Source organism: Labrus bergylta, chromosome 22, assembly GCF_963930695.1.
Source record: "Labrus bergylta chromosome 22, fLabBer1.1, whole genome shotgun sequence".
Taxonomy (NCBI): Eukaryota; Metazoa; Chordata; class Actinopteri; order Labriformes; family Labridae; genus Labrus; species Labrus bergylta.
Window position 1 is genome coordinate 5,549,120 of NC_089216.1, and position 16,798 is coordinate 5,565,917.

The following is a 16,798-nucleotide window of genomic DNA, read 5'->3' on the forward strand; positions in this document are numbered from 1 at the left end:
TAAAGGTCGGATTCGAACCTGGGCCGCCCGCCTCGAGGACCACTGCCTCTGCACGTGGGGCGCGCACACCAACCGCTTAGGCCACCGGCACACCTCAATCTGCAAATTAATCAAAAGACTGAAAACTACTACAAACAACCAGTTTGGTAAAAAAATCACTGTTATGGGCACTAGTGGCCTAGTGGTTAGTTTGCACTCCCCATGTACAAAGGCTGAAGTCCTCTCTCTCTCTTCCCATTTCCTACTCATAAAGGCATAAAAGGCCCTCCCCCTCAACAAAAACCCCTGTTATCTGGACTCCTCTCCCGCTCCTCACCTCGTCCTCGTCCTCCAGCAGATCTCCCTCCTCGTCTGAGTCCTGGCTCTCTCTTTCTCGTTTCAGGCTGTCGTCTTTCTTGCTGGAGGTAGACGAGTTGAGGGAGGACAGCTCGCCGGGTTCTGGTTTGCAGCTCTTCATCTCTGAGTCGATGTGAGCGGAGACAACGGATGAGAACACACAGAAACACAGGGACTGACTAAAGGCGGGGTTTTGATCAGGAGCCAAATGAAAACCAAAAAAAATCCTAATCTGAAGTCTTTTGGTTCATTTATTGGTTTGATTCAACCCGGACCCTCCTCACTTCTCTGTCCAACAATCACATATTTCCCTGTCACGATTCATCCCAGTGCAGTTTGAGTCACAGAGAATATCATGCTACTTGTGAAAAGCCATGAGTCCAATTATACATTTGACATTTGTGGGGGCGGTTTTTGCTTGTTTTTTAATCGTAACTAAGCAACCACAACATATAAGAAGACTTGAATGTGTTATCAGCGGCTTAAACATGAGTTCTGTTGAGATGGGGGTTCAGACTAGACGGGGGGACAAATATGAGGTGTGGGGTTTCATGTGGGTCTTGTGCAAAGAAATGAAGAGTGTCAAACACTTCCTGCCGTGCATTGTGGGTAATTTAACTGAAGAAACTTTTTCTACTTCAGTATTGTAAATTAAGCCAGGAAGCTGAATAAAGTGTCTTTATATTAGACCTCCTCTTCCTCATCCTACTCCCCCTCCTCTTCACTCTCCTCCTCCTCCGCTTCCTCCTCCTCCTCCTCTTTCTCCTCCTCTTCCTCTTTCTCCTCCTCTTCCTCCTGCTCCCCCTCCTCTTCCTCCTCCTCTTCCTCCTCCTCCCCCTCACCCTCCTCCTCCTCCTCCTCCCCCTCCTCTTCCATTCATGTATTATCAGGAACTTTGTTTCAAAATGCGCAGCCCTCGTCGGACACTGTAGTCGTGACCCTCGAGTCTCTTCCTCTTCATTTCTGCCCCTGTTAGAAAAGTCTTACAGGAAACCCCTAAAATCTGATCTGCATTTGAACCCCCTCACTGATCCTCACCTGACTTCTTGCCGTGGTCCTTCTCCATGCGCTCCAGGCTCTCCAGCAGGTAGTCCACCTTGTGTTTGATCTGCGTCAGCTCTCTCTTTATGGCCTGCAGGTCGTCGCTCTTCACTGCTGTGGTGGGGGGGAAACGCAGGAGAGAGAAGTATTTAGGGGCGAGTAGAGTGAAGCTGTGTGAACGTGACACGAGCCGTGATACTCACCGTTCCTGGACGTCCTCTGGCTGTTCTTTGAGGAGGAGAAGCTGGTTTTGGTCCGTCGGCTGCCCCCTCCGCTTAGACTGACCCGCGGGCGCTTCGAGGGGACGACGGCTCGGGACAGAGGGGGAGGAGGGGGGGGAGGTACCCGGGCCTGATAGGAGTACATCCTGACATACAAATACACATAAGTAAGAACTTCAGAAACACAAGAAAATACAAAAAAAGAGAAAAAGAGAATATTTACCGATCATAGTAATCTCTTTGAAAGTCATACTCCAGATCAATAGATGGACTGAGGAGAGAGCAGAGACAGGGTAGCAACATTAACAACAGCATTATTATGAAGCATCACAAAGTCTGTCTGAGTGCTTGAATGTTTTGGTTTCAAACGTCATGAACGCACACACACCTGTACATGTCTCCTGCAGCTCGCTTGGCTGTCTTCGATCTGTGAGGTTTGGGCTCGTTGGCAAGGTTGATATCTGAAGGAGGGGAAAAAAAAAAACAGAACAATGTCAGTATTTCAACTCGAGACTTTTATGTGTAATCAAAGGGACTTTTTTTAAGGCTGTTCATGGTGTTTCTTTGTCTTTTTCCCCTACTGCATTCTGGGAAACCCTCCAGCTTTGGTGTGACCTCAAATTAAAACAAGAAGAAAAAGGAAACGGAAAGAGGAAAAGACTTGGAAGTGTTTACTTTAAAGCAAATAACTGAAACATTTGAGAGTTTGATACATTTTAAAACTGCCTTTTTGAAAAGTCTGTCTTATGAGTATCAATCGATCTATCTCCTCCTCCCCCCCCCTCCGAGGCTCACCGAGCACCTGTCCCACGATCATGCGCCCGTCCTCCCCGGCCACGGCGGCCCGCGCGTTCCTCTCGTTGGAGAACTGGACGAAGGCGTAGCCCTTGTGCACGGAGCAGCCCACCACCTTGCCGTACTTGGAGAAGATGGCCTCCACGTCGGCCTTGGTGACCAGCAGGGTGTTGAGGTTGCCGATGAAGACACGCGAGTTGAGGGAGCGGGGGTCCGTCTTGTTGGTGACGTTGCTGCTCGCCATCGGGCTTGAGCCGGAGGGGTGACGACCAGCGGGGGGCGAACGGCAGGCACGAGAGAGAGAGAGAGAGAGGGGCGAAAGCGGCAGCGTTTAGAAGTGAGTAAGAAAATAATGACAATCTATATATTGGGCGTGCGACCAATCAGAACAAAGAGTCTAGAGAAGGCTGTTGATTATTGATCAGGCTACAAAACACCCAAAAATATTGACTAGATTGTGTCTGCTGGTATTAACCAATAATAATGCTAGCTTAACACAAACAGATTAATGCATGAAAATCACATTTATCCTCCTACCTAACTAAATCAAATCACTGAAAAACATGAAACAAAGCTTCTGTCTGAATTTGAGCAGAGGGGTAAACACACACACACACTACATCTGTATCAAAAGTGATGCAAAAGAGAGAGGGCGAAACATCAGACATCAGAGTAGACATTTTGGTGTAATGGCGTCATGTGGCGGTCAGCACTCACTCCATCTCGTCTGAGCTCGGCTCGGTGGAGGTCTGCCTGCCTGAGTCTGAGTCTGTTGGAGAGATGAGGGTTTTTTTTTCTTTGTTATTTCTCCTTTGACTTTAGGGAAACTCAAAAAAATAATGGTGCTGGACAGGGGGGTGGGGGGGAGCAATAGATAACACATTTTGTATTTTATTTTAAATGGAGCGGCCATGGAAAAAAAAATAAAACCCTGTGGGATGAATGGTTGAAAGTTAAGACAAAAACAAAAAGATGTTGTATTGAATTGTGGACGGTCAAATTGTTTTGAAAGAAAGCCTTTACAGTGTAACTTTCCTGAAGCGCGTTATGATTTGATTTTACCGCTTAAAAAGAAGTCTGTGCGCGTTTAAGTCACCTTTCTAGTCGGCATCTGAACTACAAGTCAGTTTAACTAATTATCAAGATGATGGACGGCAGTGAGGTGTGGTTTGGCAGCATTTCGATCTATAGATGGGGATGCATTAGCATGTAGGCCGTGTCAGGTTAAACTGGCAATGTGCGACCAACACGGGCACCTGGGCGTTAACCTGCAAGGAGGACCGGTGATGCTAGCACCGCTAACGTTAGCCACACTCTTGACTTTGGTTTCCCTCGGAGATTCAATTTTGACTGGTTTTTAAAAAGTGTTTTCTTAACTTGAGAATATCAGACTAGAATTCAAATGTGCCTTCACTTGACTCTGAAATGAGTCGAGTTAGAACATCCCGACTCTTTGTAGGCTAACGTTACTGACTGATGTGGGACATTAGAGGTTGATACCAATGCTGATATTAGAGGGGAAAGAATTATTGAGCTGGCATGAAAAATACATCTTTCCTTTTTTGCTTTTTGGGCCCAGATTAGGAAACAAAACAACCCAGAAGGTTGCTTTCTTACACTGAGAATATTTACCATTGTCATGCATTATAAATCAACTCTCAGCATCCACTCAGACATTAAGACAATTTGCTTCATGTCCTGTGGAGGGTGTAAACTCTAGAGTCAGATCGCCCTCTGCTGGACTAACTACAGAATGACAAATTTCACTTCATTTTTTTTTTTTTTAAAGTTCTAAAAAAAAAAGGTTATATATCTTTGAACATTGGTAAACATTAATATCCCTACACCTCTGTGGTAGGCTGATTTATTCCCCCGTGATATCCGCCCACTGATACATGAGTTGGACTCTTATACAGAGCTGCCTCACACCCCTCTGTCCCTCTTTAATGTCAGTCTCTATGTAGAAATCTAACAAACAAAACGGCACAATTAAGATACATTTACAGTAAAAGGTATGTTAGAAAAATATAAAGAATTATGAGCTTCCACAATCACACCTTGAAGGTTCCTATTGAGCTCCTCTCTGCGGTCTTTAATGGGTCAACATATTCTAACAAACATACAGATGTTGATACTGTTTGTCATGTTGGAGTTTAGGGGGCTTCAGGACTGACAGGCTGCTAACAACAACAGCGTGTCACACAATTAGCAGCTTTAAGTGTGTCAGCTTAATGCTTAATGTGAGAAGCCAGATCGAGGCTGCTGCTGCTGCAAAAGTTGCAAACACTGCAAAGTTATATAACATCATAAAGGGGGTGGAGGGTGTGTGTGTGTGTGTGGGGGGGGGGGGGGGATATTAGACTCACCAGACATCCCAATTAGATTTTTATTAAATGAGACTATTTACGAGGGCCGAGTGTCGCTTTATAGAGCTAACAGGGTTTTTGTCTTTTTGAAGTGTTAATGGTTTTATCGGACGTCATTCAGATGGATTTATTATTCGGTTGGATTTCCTCCCCAAACTGAAGAAACCCTCGTAATGAGAAAAAAAAAAAAAAAAAAACACCGGCTCTCCTCGTTGACCTTTCTTGTCTTTTTTTTTTTGCTAATTCCCTCTGGAGCTGTTCATCTTATTATGAACCGCTTGAGAGCCATTATGGAGCCATATCTCACCTGGCACAACAATACACAGCTGCCAGCTGGGCTTCACTGTGACCAGCAGCCTCTCTCTCTCCCTCTCTCTCCCTCTCTCTCCCTCTCTCTCTAACGAGGGATTACAGCAGGCAGTCTGGCCAGAAGCTTAATGCTGTGCTCTCCTCTACACGGTTTGGCCCGGATGTTCCTCCCGCTCTGGCAAGCTGACAGTTTGTCCACTTGACGAGGGGCCGTTGTATCGCAGGCCGCTTAGCAAATGTTTCTAAATCTTTGTGGCATGTTTGGGGTTCAACAGGAAAAGCCAGGGTTTATAAACTGTACAAGCACCCTGTGTGGTTTTTAAGCAACCAATCCGGCTTTGTTGTTGGACCAGAGAGAAAACTTTTAATGTAGAGTCACTATTTATGTACTTTTTAGTATTTTAAAGGTTTATTTGGGGGCGGTTTTATGCCTCTATTTAGAGAGAGAACAGTGGAGAGAGTCAGAAATCAGAGAGAGTGGGGAACCACACCAGAGGGAGCCAGAGGTCGGACCCGAACCTAGGGCCGCCCGCTTGGAGGACCACAGCCTCCGTACATGGGGCGTGCGCACTAACCTATCATTTCAATCATAGCTCAGTAAATAAGCTATGATGTTTAACCTGTAAGATGATCATCTACTAGTGAGATGTTCTTCTGCCAGTGAAAATGTCCGGAGTTATTTCTCTTTTTTGTTATTATTATCATTATTTTTTGGCTTTGTTTTGTATGTATTATGTATTAAATAGTACTATCATTCCCTGTACAGTTACTACCTTACATATAGACTTTGTATTGGCAGCATGACGGTGGTGGGGGGAAAAAAAAAGGAAAAGAGAAAAGATTAGGAAATTCTTGTTGTCAATTTTTTTTATATCCAATGGTTTATTTTTTTGTATTTTCTTTTCTTTCTCTTTTTTCTTAAATAAAAAAATGCATCAAAAAAAAAAAAAACGTTGGGAGTATTTAGCATGGCTTCCACTGACTTTGTGACCTTTTTTTTATCCCCTTGCAACATATTAAATACCAGCATCTGTTTGTGACATCTTTTCCCACTTTTTTTTGATCTTTTTTTCTTTTTTAATCGTTTGGTAACAAAGTCAGATTTATCTTTGTGTGGATAAATGTCTGAGTTAGGATCTGAATGGTCACTTCGGGCCCTCATGAGATCAACTGGGGGGGGGGGGGGGGTTATATCACAGGTAACTATCCCTCTCCTCTGCCTCATCTGGGCTTCATTGCTGGAAGAGTTCTGAGTCTACTGGGAAGCCTTTAGTTTCATTAAAACAGTTTCACTTAAGTGAGTGAGTGTGGGTTTCATGTTTGTGCTTCGACTGTGGGAGAAGAAGAACGGGCTGCTGGTTCGACTGGTGTTCGAGGAGGGATGAGACTGAGCAGCTCTGCAGCTAGTACAGATGTGTTTACAGCTGGTACAGATGTGTTTGCAGCTGGATGTGGTACGTTATAAAGAAACATGACAAACTGTATCAACCTTTAAACAATTCAACACTCTCTGTAACATGCAGGCTTATCTTAACGGGGGGGGGGGGGCACTATTTGTGGCCAAAACTATGACATCACTGCTGTTAAAAAGTGTGGCGTCTTTGTGTTTGACTGAAACAGCATGCACATTCAAAAATTTAAAAAAAAAAACAATGGAAACCACATGAGGAAGCAAAGGCAGCAAAAATCAGTCTTACTTTGACTCGGTCTTAAGTGTTATTCAACCACAAACTGTTACTAAATCAATGGTGTTGTTATTTACATTGTGCATTGTTTTATCAGGGGAACTTGAGGAATGTTGTTTTAGTGTCATTTTGAAAGTTAAGCAGTTTGATTTTCTACTTTCACAGCACAAAAAAAAAGAAGGAAAAAAATCAAAAACATGACATGCTACTTCATCTAAGAAGCCCAAAAAGGTTAAGAAAAAGGGGGGGGGCTGAATCACAGAGGGATGGGAACTAAATAAGAATGTAAAACAAAAAAAAAGAAGAAATGCAAAAGTTGAAGTAAAAAAAAAAAAAATTCAAAACAAAAAAAAAAGAGGGTTGAGACCAACTTACGATTCTCCGCTGATCAAAAAAGAGGCTTGAAAAACTAAAGAGGGGGAAACAAAAAAAAAGGAACATTAGAGAGAAATCAAAGTATTGAGACACGAGCAGGGAAGACAACGTGTGGAAAAACAAAAGAAGAGAAATAAAATACATTCAGTAATGCAAACCCTCTCCTCTACAGTCGACTCAAACGTTTGATTTAGATTCTATCGTTATAGCTCGACACACTCAGAGCGACAGAAATGTCTAAATACACTCATCAGAACAGTTAAAAGTCATTCTTAGACCCAAACATCCATGAATCAATAAAGGCTTTCAAACGTTTCTAAGGGACCACCTTTTCGTGTTTGCCTACTTCACTCCTCGGCGATGAAACGATAATTATCGCGATATAAAAAACAAGTTCTCAAACTCTTGTGGAAAAGATTTATAACGAAGACGAGGCGGTCACTGAACTGGAAAGTAACTTAGCAAAAACATGCATCACCGCTTGACACTCTGGAGAGTCACAACGCTTGTTGTAATCCATAAAGCGCCCTCTAGTGGTAAACGAGAACTGCTCGTGAAACACAAAGAAACCCAAATGAAATGCTATTTGACTGGTGATTAAATCTAGAAATATCGGCACATATCCGCGATAAAATTAACCAATAATGATACGCTAATATCGGCCGGATGATAAATCGGTCGGGCTCTTGTAGCTATATCGTTGATTGGTTGCTTTTTTAGAAATCACAATTGAGGAATTAAAAAATATTTGTTTACAAATTGGATACTTGTTTTCCCTCTACTTCTGCCACTGCTCAGGTGTGATTTCTGCTAATTTGTGCTTAGACATGTACAGATTCGCATTCTGACATCAAGCATCACTGGGAGACAGAAAGGCGACGCTTCAGGACGATCGAGACCGGGGGAATTGCTGGTCGTCCAACTCGTCTCTACATGTGAAGCCCCAGAACAAAGGGTCAGCTGAAAGAATACAGCGCCCCTGGAGCCTGAGGGATTCAATACTCAAGGACAATTTCAGAGGACAGCTTGGGGCCAAGAGAGGGGGGGCGGGGGGAATACAGAGCCAGGGATTCTGCAACTTGCAGGGTTATTGTCAGCCATGTTGGTCTACCATGACTTCCTATCACCTACTGGAAAGCGTTTTTTTGTTGTTGCAGATTATAAAGAAGGTGGTTCACAGTTATGTATCAACCTGAACAGTCATGAAGCTATTACGAAAAAGATGGTAGGCAAGCTCCTAGAAAGGCCCCTCTATAGGCCTTCATCCGGGTCTTAGCAGCTTCACAGCCTAGCGTTAACTGCTGCTTTAATTCATTTAAAAAAATAAAAAATGCATTCTGCAAACACATTCAATCACTGCATAAAAGGCCACACATAGGCTTATCTACAACCTAATTCAGATCAATGCTACACAAATCCAAGATCCGGGTGAGCAAAACGCATCAAAAACACTGGGTTGTTATTGTTCCTTGAAAACGCACCCACTTCATCAGGAGGGGGGGAAAAAAAATAAAAAATCTGGCCTGAAAAATTACATCACTCCTGAGAGATCTGCTGCAGAAAACACAGTCACAGCTCTGCCAAAATCACAAAGGAAACAGCCACAACGAGTCAATTTACTGCACGTCAAGTTACAGGTGGAGGCAAAACACAGGACGAGAATGAAAAACCTGCTAAAAACATATTTCCACAAAAAGGAAACACCGCAAAAAGACTGGGACGCTCTTCCATATTTCTGTCTTTCGAAAATACGACCACAATCAGCTCAACATTACAGCAACACAGCAGAAAAATAGAGTTGTTTTTTTTTTTTTCAAACGTCGCAGGCTACTCGAAAAAAACAGAAGCAAAAAAAAAAAAAAAAAAAAAAAAAAAATATCTTGTCGAGGAAGCTACTTCAAACTACTTTCATCACAAAATGTAGGCCTACGCCACTAAAGCCAACACAGTCTCGGGAATACCAGCCATGGAGGGAGTGGGGGGGGGGGAGAGAGAGAGAAAAAAATGCATTAAAAATAAAAACAAAAAAGTCCAAAAGACGATTCAGAGTCAGGAAAAAAAATACGAAAAAAAAATATGGAGAAAAAAAACTCTCGGTTAAAAATACTCACCAGGAGCTTACTACTAAAAATGAATAAAAGTCAATGCAGATTTTTACTTGAGAGGGTAAATATCCGCTTACGGGCTCGGCAGGATGATTGTATCACCTTGAAACCAGTAGACACGAAATGGCGTCGAGTCACGCACACACACAGCAGAAAGCGTCACGCCCTCCTTCCTGCTTCCCGCGCTCTGATTGGATACTGACACAGCGCGTCACGGCTGTCCTCGCGAAGGATTGGTGGATCGTACTTGTCAGTCTAACTCATCGATGACGCTTTCGTCAGAGCAGTCTGTTGATGGAGGAGCCGTGCGCATGCGCTGCTTTTAAATTTCTCGGTTTTGAAAACTTTGAGGGCTTTGTTGTTTGTAAGGCTTTATTTGGCAGACAAGCAGGGTCACACACAGCTGTGGTCAGACATTTTACTGTAATATAATGTTGCAAACTGTAGTTTAGTGTAACGTTAACCTACCAGGAGCCTCCTTGCACAACATTTCTTTGGCTAAATTATTTGTATTGACATTAATGCAATAGAGTAAAAAATGTACCTTTATATTTCTTTATTTTTTTTTTTACATTTACTCAAAATTACCTGGTAACTCTCTGTTACATGTTTTACTCATAGACTGTATTGAACATGAAAACATCAAGTCTAAGTTACGTCAGTGTTTTCTGAAGCAGATTTTTGAAGACCATCGATGGCGGTCGCCATATTGGAAAGGCTCATACAAACTTTCAGTCGAACTAGTAACAGGCACAGAGCTGGAGCTGAGGCGGGCATGTCATCCCCCGCTCTCTCTCTCTCTTCCAACATATTCCTTCCTCTCTTAAACTATCTATCTGGGAAAAGCCCCCAAAATAACCTTAAAATAACGCAGGCAGGGCAGATTTTATTCCTCTATTTATCTTTTTTTTTCACCAGAGGACACAAACAAACCACACATGTTAGATGCAATTTAGACTTTCTTTAATGCAACTTTACATTAAAACTCAAACATGGTTATTGACGTAATGGTGTGACGAGCGCTCCACACCACTAGGTGTTCCCGTTTTGCAGGTTCCAGTGAAGGGGTTAGCTTCACCTGGGTCCGTTGTAGTCATCGTCGGTATAATTCCTCCTCTCCAGACGCTCTCTCTCCTTTTGTTCTCACACCGCTCTCCAGACACTCACTATTTCATTACATTGTAAATACATTGGGTGTTATTTTGATATATGTCATCTTCGACACCATTTCCAGCGTAAGAGCCGGGTTGTAACAATGGCATGTTAAATAGCATAGCATAGCATTTGTCCGTTTTCTGACTGATAAGTTTGCTACAATATTTAAACTTTAACTTTAAACAAAAATGTCATAAATAAAAAGCACACACTTTTTTTTTCAATAGCACCAGTGACTAAGGTACTAAGGTATATCAGCAGATTCACCACTTCATTTTCCGTGAAAATGGACCTGCAGAGTAAACAAATGCAGGTTCAGAATAATTCTTTTGGTACTTTGAGAGAGAAGAGAAGCATTTTGAGCTTTCATGTGTTGTGTGTGTGTGAGTATCAAATTAAATACCTTGAATGTCGGCCAACCTCCTGCGGTTTCTCGGCAGAGTGGCGTCACGTCTTGGGATGGACTCAGGTGTTCTCAGCACCTCCTCCAGCCTGCACTGCTCCTCGTTTTCCTGCACGATCGACAACAGATGGCAGATTACCAAAAAACCTTTCGATTGGAAACAAACTTCCCAATTGAAGAGAATGTAAAAAGACGACCTGTGTTGGGATTTGTTGGCGTTTCCTTCTGGCCGTCGGAGTGTTAGGGCCCGGGCTTTCCGCTCCACTATTGTGTCGTTCCCGCTCTTTTTTCAGAAGGATGGACTGCCTGGTCGTCCTGTACTCCAAAGAGAAGTTACTGATGGTTTTGCAGAAGTCCTCTGCTTTGGTGTTTCTCACCATCGCTCGGGAGTAGCCCAGGAATAAGAGGAAAGAGTGGAACCTGTAGAAACATGGAAGATCCAAATTTTGACTCCTGAAACACTTTTTTTTGCTCCGGCCTCAAATATCTGAAGGTAAACTGTAGCTCTTGGACTTTATATATGTCTCTTGATAGAAAAGTAGAAGGAAAGTTTAGCGCTTCAACCATTGAAGGAGTCCATTGACTTGTTTTTGAAACCCTACATAACGTCCACAAAATGACGCGAGCCAACCTGTTGACGACTCGACGATGCACGGCCCTCAGGACCTTCAGCCGCTCCTCGCACTCTTTCAAAATCTTCGGCAGCCTGTTTCGGAGCATGCCGTCCGCCACCGAGGCCTCGTCTTCTCTTCCCCCTCCTTTCCTCTTCTCCGACTTTCCTCCTCTCCTCCTGTCATCCGCCTTGTCCAAGGTCTTTAGCTGGTCCCATGATGCTTTGCACAGCGCCTCTAGCTGAGCGAGGTTTGAGTGGACGAGGGAGTAGTCGCACTATAAAGACGAGAAAGAAGGAGAAGATTGAAATGAAATCATTCTTATTTGCTTCTTAAATGGTTCACAGTCCATTTGAAATAGTGTTAAATTTGTTTTAGAAAAAACTTTTTTTAAAATGAGCCTTATTCAACACAAATTATCTTTATCTCATCCTTTTTTCAACATCCTATAACTCTCCCTCAGACTCAGATGCAGCAAAACAAAACACTTTAAAGAGCCATACACACACACACACACACACACACACACACACACACACACACACACACACACACACACACACGGACAAAACCACCCACCTTTCCAGCTTTAGTAACAGCAGTGATGTCGGAGTAGAGGTCAGACGATTGCGGGTAGAGCTGCATCAGGAGCACACAGACGTGGTGCAGCAGTGGCTGGCGAGTGTGTGTATCCCTCACCTGGGACAGCTTCCCAAGGTAACTCAGCTCAAAACCACGGGCCTTGGTACATTAAAAATATTTTGTTAGTATTACGAGGTACAGAAGAAAGAGCATCAGAGATGTATGATTAAGACAGAGGTCAGAACTATGGGTGTGTGATTAGACAACTAAAAGATTAAATGTTGGAATCCTTGGCAGTCGGCACTGGAATTACTAGTCGGTTAAACAAATAATTATTGCATAATAATTAGTTAATGGATAAAGGTTGTGTCTAAGCTGTAATGTAGCCACCCGCCACTAGCCGGGGCTGTTGGCCTGCTCTCCCCGCTCTACTGCCTGGATGTAAACCAGCAGAGTGGATGGATAGCATCTCTTAGGAGCAGCGTGGTTTTCCAGTATTTTGATCTAAAACATGGCGATACAGTAGAGCTGCATGTAGACTGTGTCTCGTTAAACTGGCTTATAATCACTCATATGGAGCAATGTGTTACCACATACAGCACAGGAAAAATCTGTAAGGAGGACCTAAGGCTGGGGGTGCCAGCCCTGCCAATGTTAGCCACAACCGCCGTCCCATCAGTGAGAAAATAGAGCTATAGGAACACCAAACCCAGAGGGAGTTTGGGGTCTAAATTATGTTTGACTAGTCGACTAATTTTTGTTGAATTGACAGAGAAATTAGTTGCTAGGAAAATCACTGATCACCACACACTCACCTTACATCCATTGAGAAAGTTGCCAATTGCTAAAACTGTCGCTAAAATACATCTAAAGGTCTGGTTGGCCGAGAGCTGCTCCATGGCTAACTTCAGATGGAAGAGAGGTTCAGCAATTTCCTGTTAAGAGGATGGTCACATTTAGAGAAGGTCAGCAATGAAATCTATTCTTTATTTTTGGTCTGTTGGTCTTGTAAATTTGGTGATTGGAACCTTTTTGGACTACGTTCCTTAAGGGAATTATTTTCGATCTGTACTATGTTGGATTACATCATGGTGAAGTCTGTATAGGTGGTGGCAAAGTGGTCTTTGGTCAGGCTAATGTTCAAACTAACACCCAAAAAAATCTAGCAGTTTCTACCTGAAGGTTGCAGCCTGAAAACTTCAGCATGAGTACCATAAATGACATCCCATTGTTTCCAATTGTACCTCCATTTAACCTTCACTTACCCTTTCTAAGGAGTCGTAGTCCAGTGCGAAGGACCACAGCTGTAGTCTGGTGTCCAGATATGTGATTTCCCCTAGAGTGAGCAGGCAGAGCTCGGCGGAGGCCAGAGGGGACTTGGGGTTCTGGGCCTTGGCTTCCTTGATCAGACAAAGTTCCTCCTCTGTTGGGATAAGTGCTTGAAGCCGCTGTGTTTAGGAAGTGAATTTTGAATGAGTTGATGTTTCAGGTCTTTAAGCTTTCATTCTGTCTAATTCCGTCCATATCTGTCCTCTTCTAAGGTTTCACTTTGGCACGATAAACACAAAGAAAGGGTAACAAACTGCCTATCCAACTAAAGCAAACTTTTGGAAGGTTGTGCAAATGCTGAAGCTCAGATTCTGCCCGACGTGACCTCTACTGTACCTGGACGTCCTCTCTGTCCAGCACACTGCTGTCCATGCTGTAGATGGCAGGGGGGAGGAGGCGGGGAGGGGGCAGGCTGCTCATGGCGATGGTTATGATATTACTTCTCTTCATCCCCAACACAGAGACTGATGGCTGCTTCTGCATTGGCATGCAGAGAGGAATTGGAGACAGATATGTAAATGTTTTATCTCAGTGTGTTTCTGTTTTTATTCTTGTCTAGTATGGAAATAACTGGGAAAACAGATGTATGGAACAGTGTTAATGAATTTAGAACCCTTTTTTTTACATAAGACACTCATCTGTTTAGCAATTCGGCCAAGACAACTGATATACTGTAGAGCCATGAGAATTGACACTTCAAGATAATTGGGCCAATTTTGGGTCCCATTCTCCCCTTCTTACATAACTAAGCAAAGTCCTGATTCTTAAAATTATCTTGTCAGATTGCTCTTCACACACTAGGAACAAAACTATTCAATCTATCATTATTTGTCATCATGTGCAGGATCTCTCACATTTTCAACATTTGTAAGGTTTTCAAAGATGGGCCAGGACTAACGGGGTAAATCTGTGGTTGCTTACAGTTGCATCATACATTTGTAATTTCCAAAAAGGAGACGACAAAATGTAGTAGATATTTTTGATAACACAGTGTTGCCAAATTCTTGAGGTATCACCCTGTCTCTTACCTGCCTCCCAGAAACAACGCTAAAACAGGTGCTACTGCCCTTAGATTCAAACAAGTACTCCAGTCGGTTTGTATCCAAACGGACTGGCTCGAGTCCGGCCCAAATAGTCTGAGTCCCAAAGCGGGTCATCCTGGGAAGGGGAGCCAAACTCTGCAGTTCCCTCCAATGGAGTTTCATGGTGCAACATTTGATGGTTGCACCTTTGTGGGAGGCCGAAGGCAAAGGTGAGGCAGGCGGAGGAGGGGGAGGAAGAGGAGGTGGTGCCGGAGGAGCCTGGAGACATGTTGGTGGATCATTGGTTGGATTGGAACCTTCGTCCTCTGTACTGTCTTCTTCATCCCAGAGATCTGAGAAATCCAATGTGTTAAGGCAGAGACGTGCGGCAGGTTTTAGAAAGGATTTCCAGGACTGGTCGAAATCCCAGGTCAGGGGGTTCTCCATGGTTTGGTCAGACTCCTTCATTGATATTTCATATCTGTCAGTGACTCAGCAAAAGAGGTCTGGGAAAGTTCAATGGCAAAACCTAGAAAAACAAGGTTGTACTTACTAAAAAATGGACTCCAAAAAGCATTGTTATCACTCATCCAAGATGAAAAAAAATCCTTCTTGGATTTGAACAGATTAATCTGCGTTCGTCCTTATCTTCCACACAACTTGAGTCCTAGCCTCTTCTTCTTACTGTGCAGTCAGCGAACACCTCAGGCAATTTGAATATGCTTTGGATGTTTGTGGATGCTCATTCTCACTTGTCGACCACAGGCGCGCATATCTCCCACCACCAAATCACAATCTCTGAACCACCTCTGGGCGTTCACAGCACACCGTAACCTGCAATTGCCTTTGGTGCAGCGATTGTCCTTCCAATGGAAAATGACGAGCATGACGAGTGTGCTACTTTTGATCCAAGAGTCCTCTGTTTTTTCTGAAAGGGCGCCAGAAACCTGTAACCTCAGTGAAAGAGAAGGAATCTATATGAGTTTTGACGGCTTTGTGCGCAGTCCTGAATCCAAATCTGATGAGAAATCCATGGAATGCATTCCTGCAAGGCCGCCAGAATATCGAAATCTCTTGACTTTCATCCGTCTCTCTGTTTCTTTTTCTGCAAGTGACAGCCAGTGAGAGTTTCAGAGAGACGAGAGAGGTGCATTGGTCCGTTGGTGCATTAGTCGTGGTTTATTTGAGTTGCACCCTTTCCCTTAATTTCCTTATCAAGCCTTCATCTCCTGTTTGTATTGCTTCTGGTAAATACACAAACCTCCGTATCTGCCACTGAAGATCTCGTACTGCCTCCGTTTTCTGCCTCCCCTTCTCCCCTGTGAGTGCATTAAAGAGTCAAATTGGACAAAGTTTGCATCGTATCCAATTTTTAATACATGCAGATTTGTCTTTAGTAGGATAAACATTTTCTTTAGCATCTCATAATGCAGCAGAAAAGTAAATAGCAAGTCCAAACTTTACAAAAAGAAGAAATATTTTTTACTAAAACATTACAGGAGCACTTAAGTAATTAAAATAAAACATTGCATCATAACTGGGTGAAAGACATTTGGATTAAAAACATTGTAAAAGTTTGTGTTGATATACTGCCCAACAGCCAGAGTACAGTTCTGTTCACAGGGGTCATTTGCACGGTCGACATGCAGCCCTAATGACGATCCCTCCCTCACCCATTAGGTCTCCCTGTAATTACACTTTATCTCGTTCTTTGGCCCTGAGGCGGGACGGGGGCTCATGGGACATTTTGGCCAAACTGAGATTTATTTGGGAAGCTTAAACTCTTTGTAACATTTATCTATCAACAGGGTTTTTCAAGCCTACTGCAAAAGAGGATTTAGAAAGTAAACCCCCTTTTTTTTTTCTTCAGCATGTCATTTATTGATATGCACACCAGTATGTTGTCATGGCAACTTCTTAAACCATACTAAAACAACTGTTAAAAATGTCATAATAAATTTGAATATGTTCAAATAAAAAAAGAGGACTGATCCAATAACTATACCTACTCTACTGTCCTATTACAGTATTGTACCGTATTTTGCTGATGATGTGGCACTATTACTGAGCAACTTCAGATCCCTCTCTTTGTTGATGCTTGTCTGTGTCTGTGTGGTCCCAATGTGTATATAAATATGTGTGTCTTTTTTTTTCTTAATCTTTTTCTCTGTCTGTCCACCAGAACCACAGACTGTAGTCCAACTCTCTCTTGGCCTTTGCAGTGTGAGATAAAGATCAAGGCAAAAATTACACGTAATCGCTCTCAGTTTGCTTTGATAATAGAGGATGTGATGGTTCAAAACTGTAGCTGACATTTGTGTTGTGAAAAGATAATTTTGAGCACAGACTTGAAAAACCCTAATAAAAAAGGAGTATTGTACATAGCAGTAGTTCGACCTGCTAATATCTAAAGCTAAAGTGAGTTCTACCAGATGTTTAATCTAAAAAAAGACACTCAAAGCA

General features: G+C 43.0%; 2 protein-coding genes across 14 annotated transcripts in view; both read right to left on the reverse strand.

Annotated features, from left to right (window-relative positions):
* LOC109980200 (heterogeneous nuclear ribonucleoprotein C) overlaps positions 1-9,378 on the reverse strand; it is a 10,642-nt gene extending 1,264 nt beyond the window's left edge. The window contains exons 1-10 of one of the 12 annotated variants that reach the window (XM_065950866.1): positions 9,240-9,378; positions 7,129-7,162; positions 3,111-3,162; positions 2,394-2,641; positions 1,987-2,059; positions 1,822-1,869; positions 1,581-1,744; positions 1,375-1,488; positions 317-459; positions 19-99 (exon numbers count right to left, since the gene is read on the reverse strand). In XM_065950866.1, the coding sequence (XP_065806938.1) occupies positions 19-99; positions 317-459; positions 1,375-1,488; positions 1,581-1,744; positions 1,822-1,869; positions 1,987-2,059; positions 2,394-2,641; positions 3,111-3,115 (876 nt within the window). In that variant the 5' untranslated portion in view covers positions 3,116-3,162; positions 7,129-7,162; positions 9,240-9,378. Of the gene's footprint in view, positions 1-18; positions 100-316; positions 460-1,374; positions 1,492-1,580; positions 1,745-1,821; positions 1,870-1,986; positions 2,060-2,393; positions 2,642-3,110; positions 3,163-7,128; positions 7,163-8,519; positions 8,712-9,239 lie in introns of those variants that run through there. The other 11 variants (XM_065950863.1, XM_065950867.1, XM_065950871.1 and 8 more) reach the window with 11 other exon arrangements.
* A 963-nt stretch (positions 9,379-10,341) lies between these two features.
* si:ch211-63p21.2 (FH1/FH2 domain-containing protein 1) lies at positions 10,342-15,649 on the reverse strand. Of its 2 annotated transcripts, XR_010665102.1 has the most exons (10): positions 14,342-15,649; positions 13,650-13,790; positions 13,250-13,432; positions 12,800-12,919; positions 11,982-12,143; positions 11,423-11,679; positions 10,989-11,211; positions 10,792-10,900; positions 10,601-10,680; positions 10,342-10,399 (listed from the first exon to the last, which is right to left on the reverse strand). XR_010665102.1 is itself a non-coding variant. In XM_065951009.1 (9 exons), the coding sequence occupies exons 1-9, from the start codon at positions 14,801-14,803 to the stop codon at positions 10,652-10,654; spliced, it is 1,686 nt and encodes a 561-aa protein (XP_065807081.1). In that variant the 5' UTR covers positions 14,804-15,648; the 3' UTR covers positions 10,342-10,651. The 2 variants fall into 2 exon arrangements, 1 of the variants encoding a protein (XP_065807081.1); XM_065951009.1 differs by having other exon boundaries at positions 10,342-10,680; positions 14,342-15,648.
* Positions 15,650-16,798: the final 1,149 nt, after the last annotated feature.

Excerpts from the sequence above, each read along its gene's own strand:
- si:ch211-63p21.2 (XM_065951009.1), bottom strand. The coding sequence starts at position 14,803 with ATGAAGGAGTCTGACCAAACCATGGAGAACCCCCTGACCTGGGATTTC. Across the intron at positions 11,680-11,981 it reads CTGTTACTAAAGCTGGAAAG|TGCGACTACTCCCTCGTCCA; the intron begins GTGGGTGGTTTT and ends TCGTCTTTATAG. Across the intron at positions 11,212-11,422 it reads CATCGTCGAGTCGTCAACAG|GTTCCACTCTTTCCTCTTAT; the intron begins GTTGGCTCGCGT and ends ATGTTTCTACAG.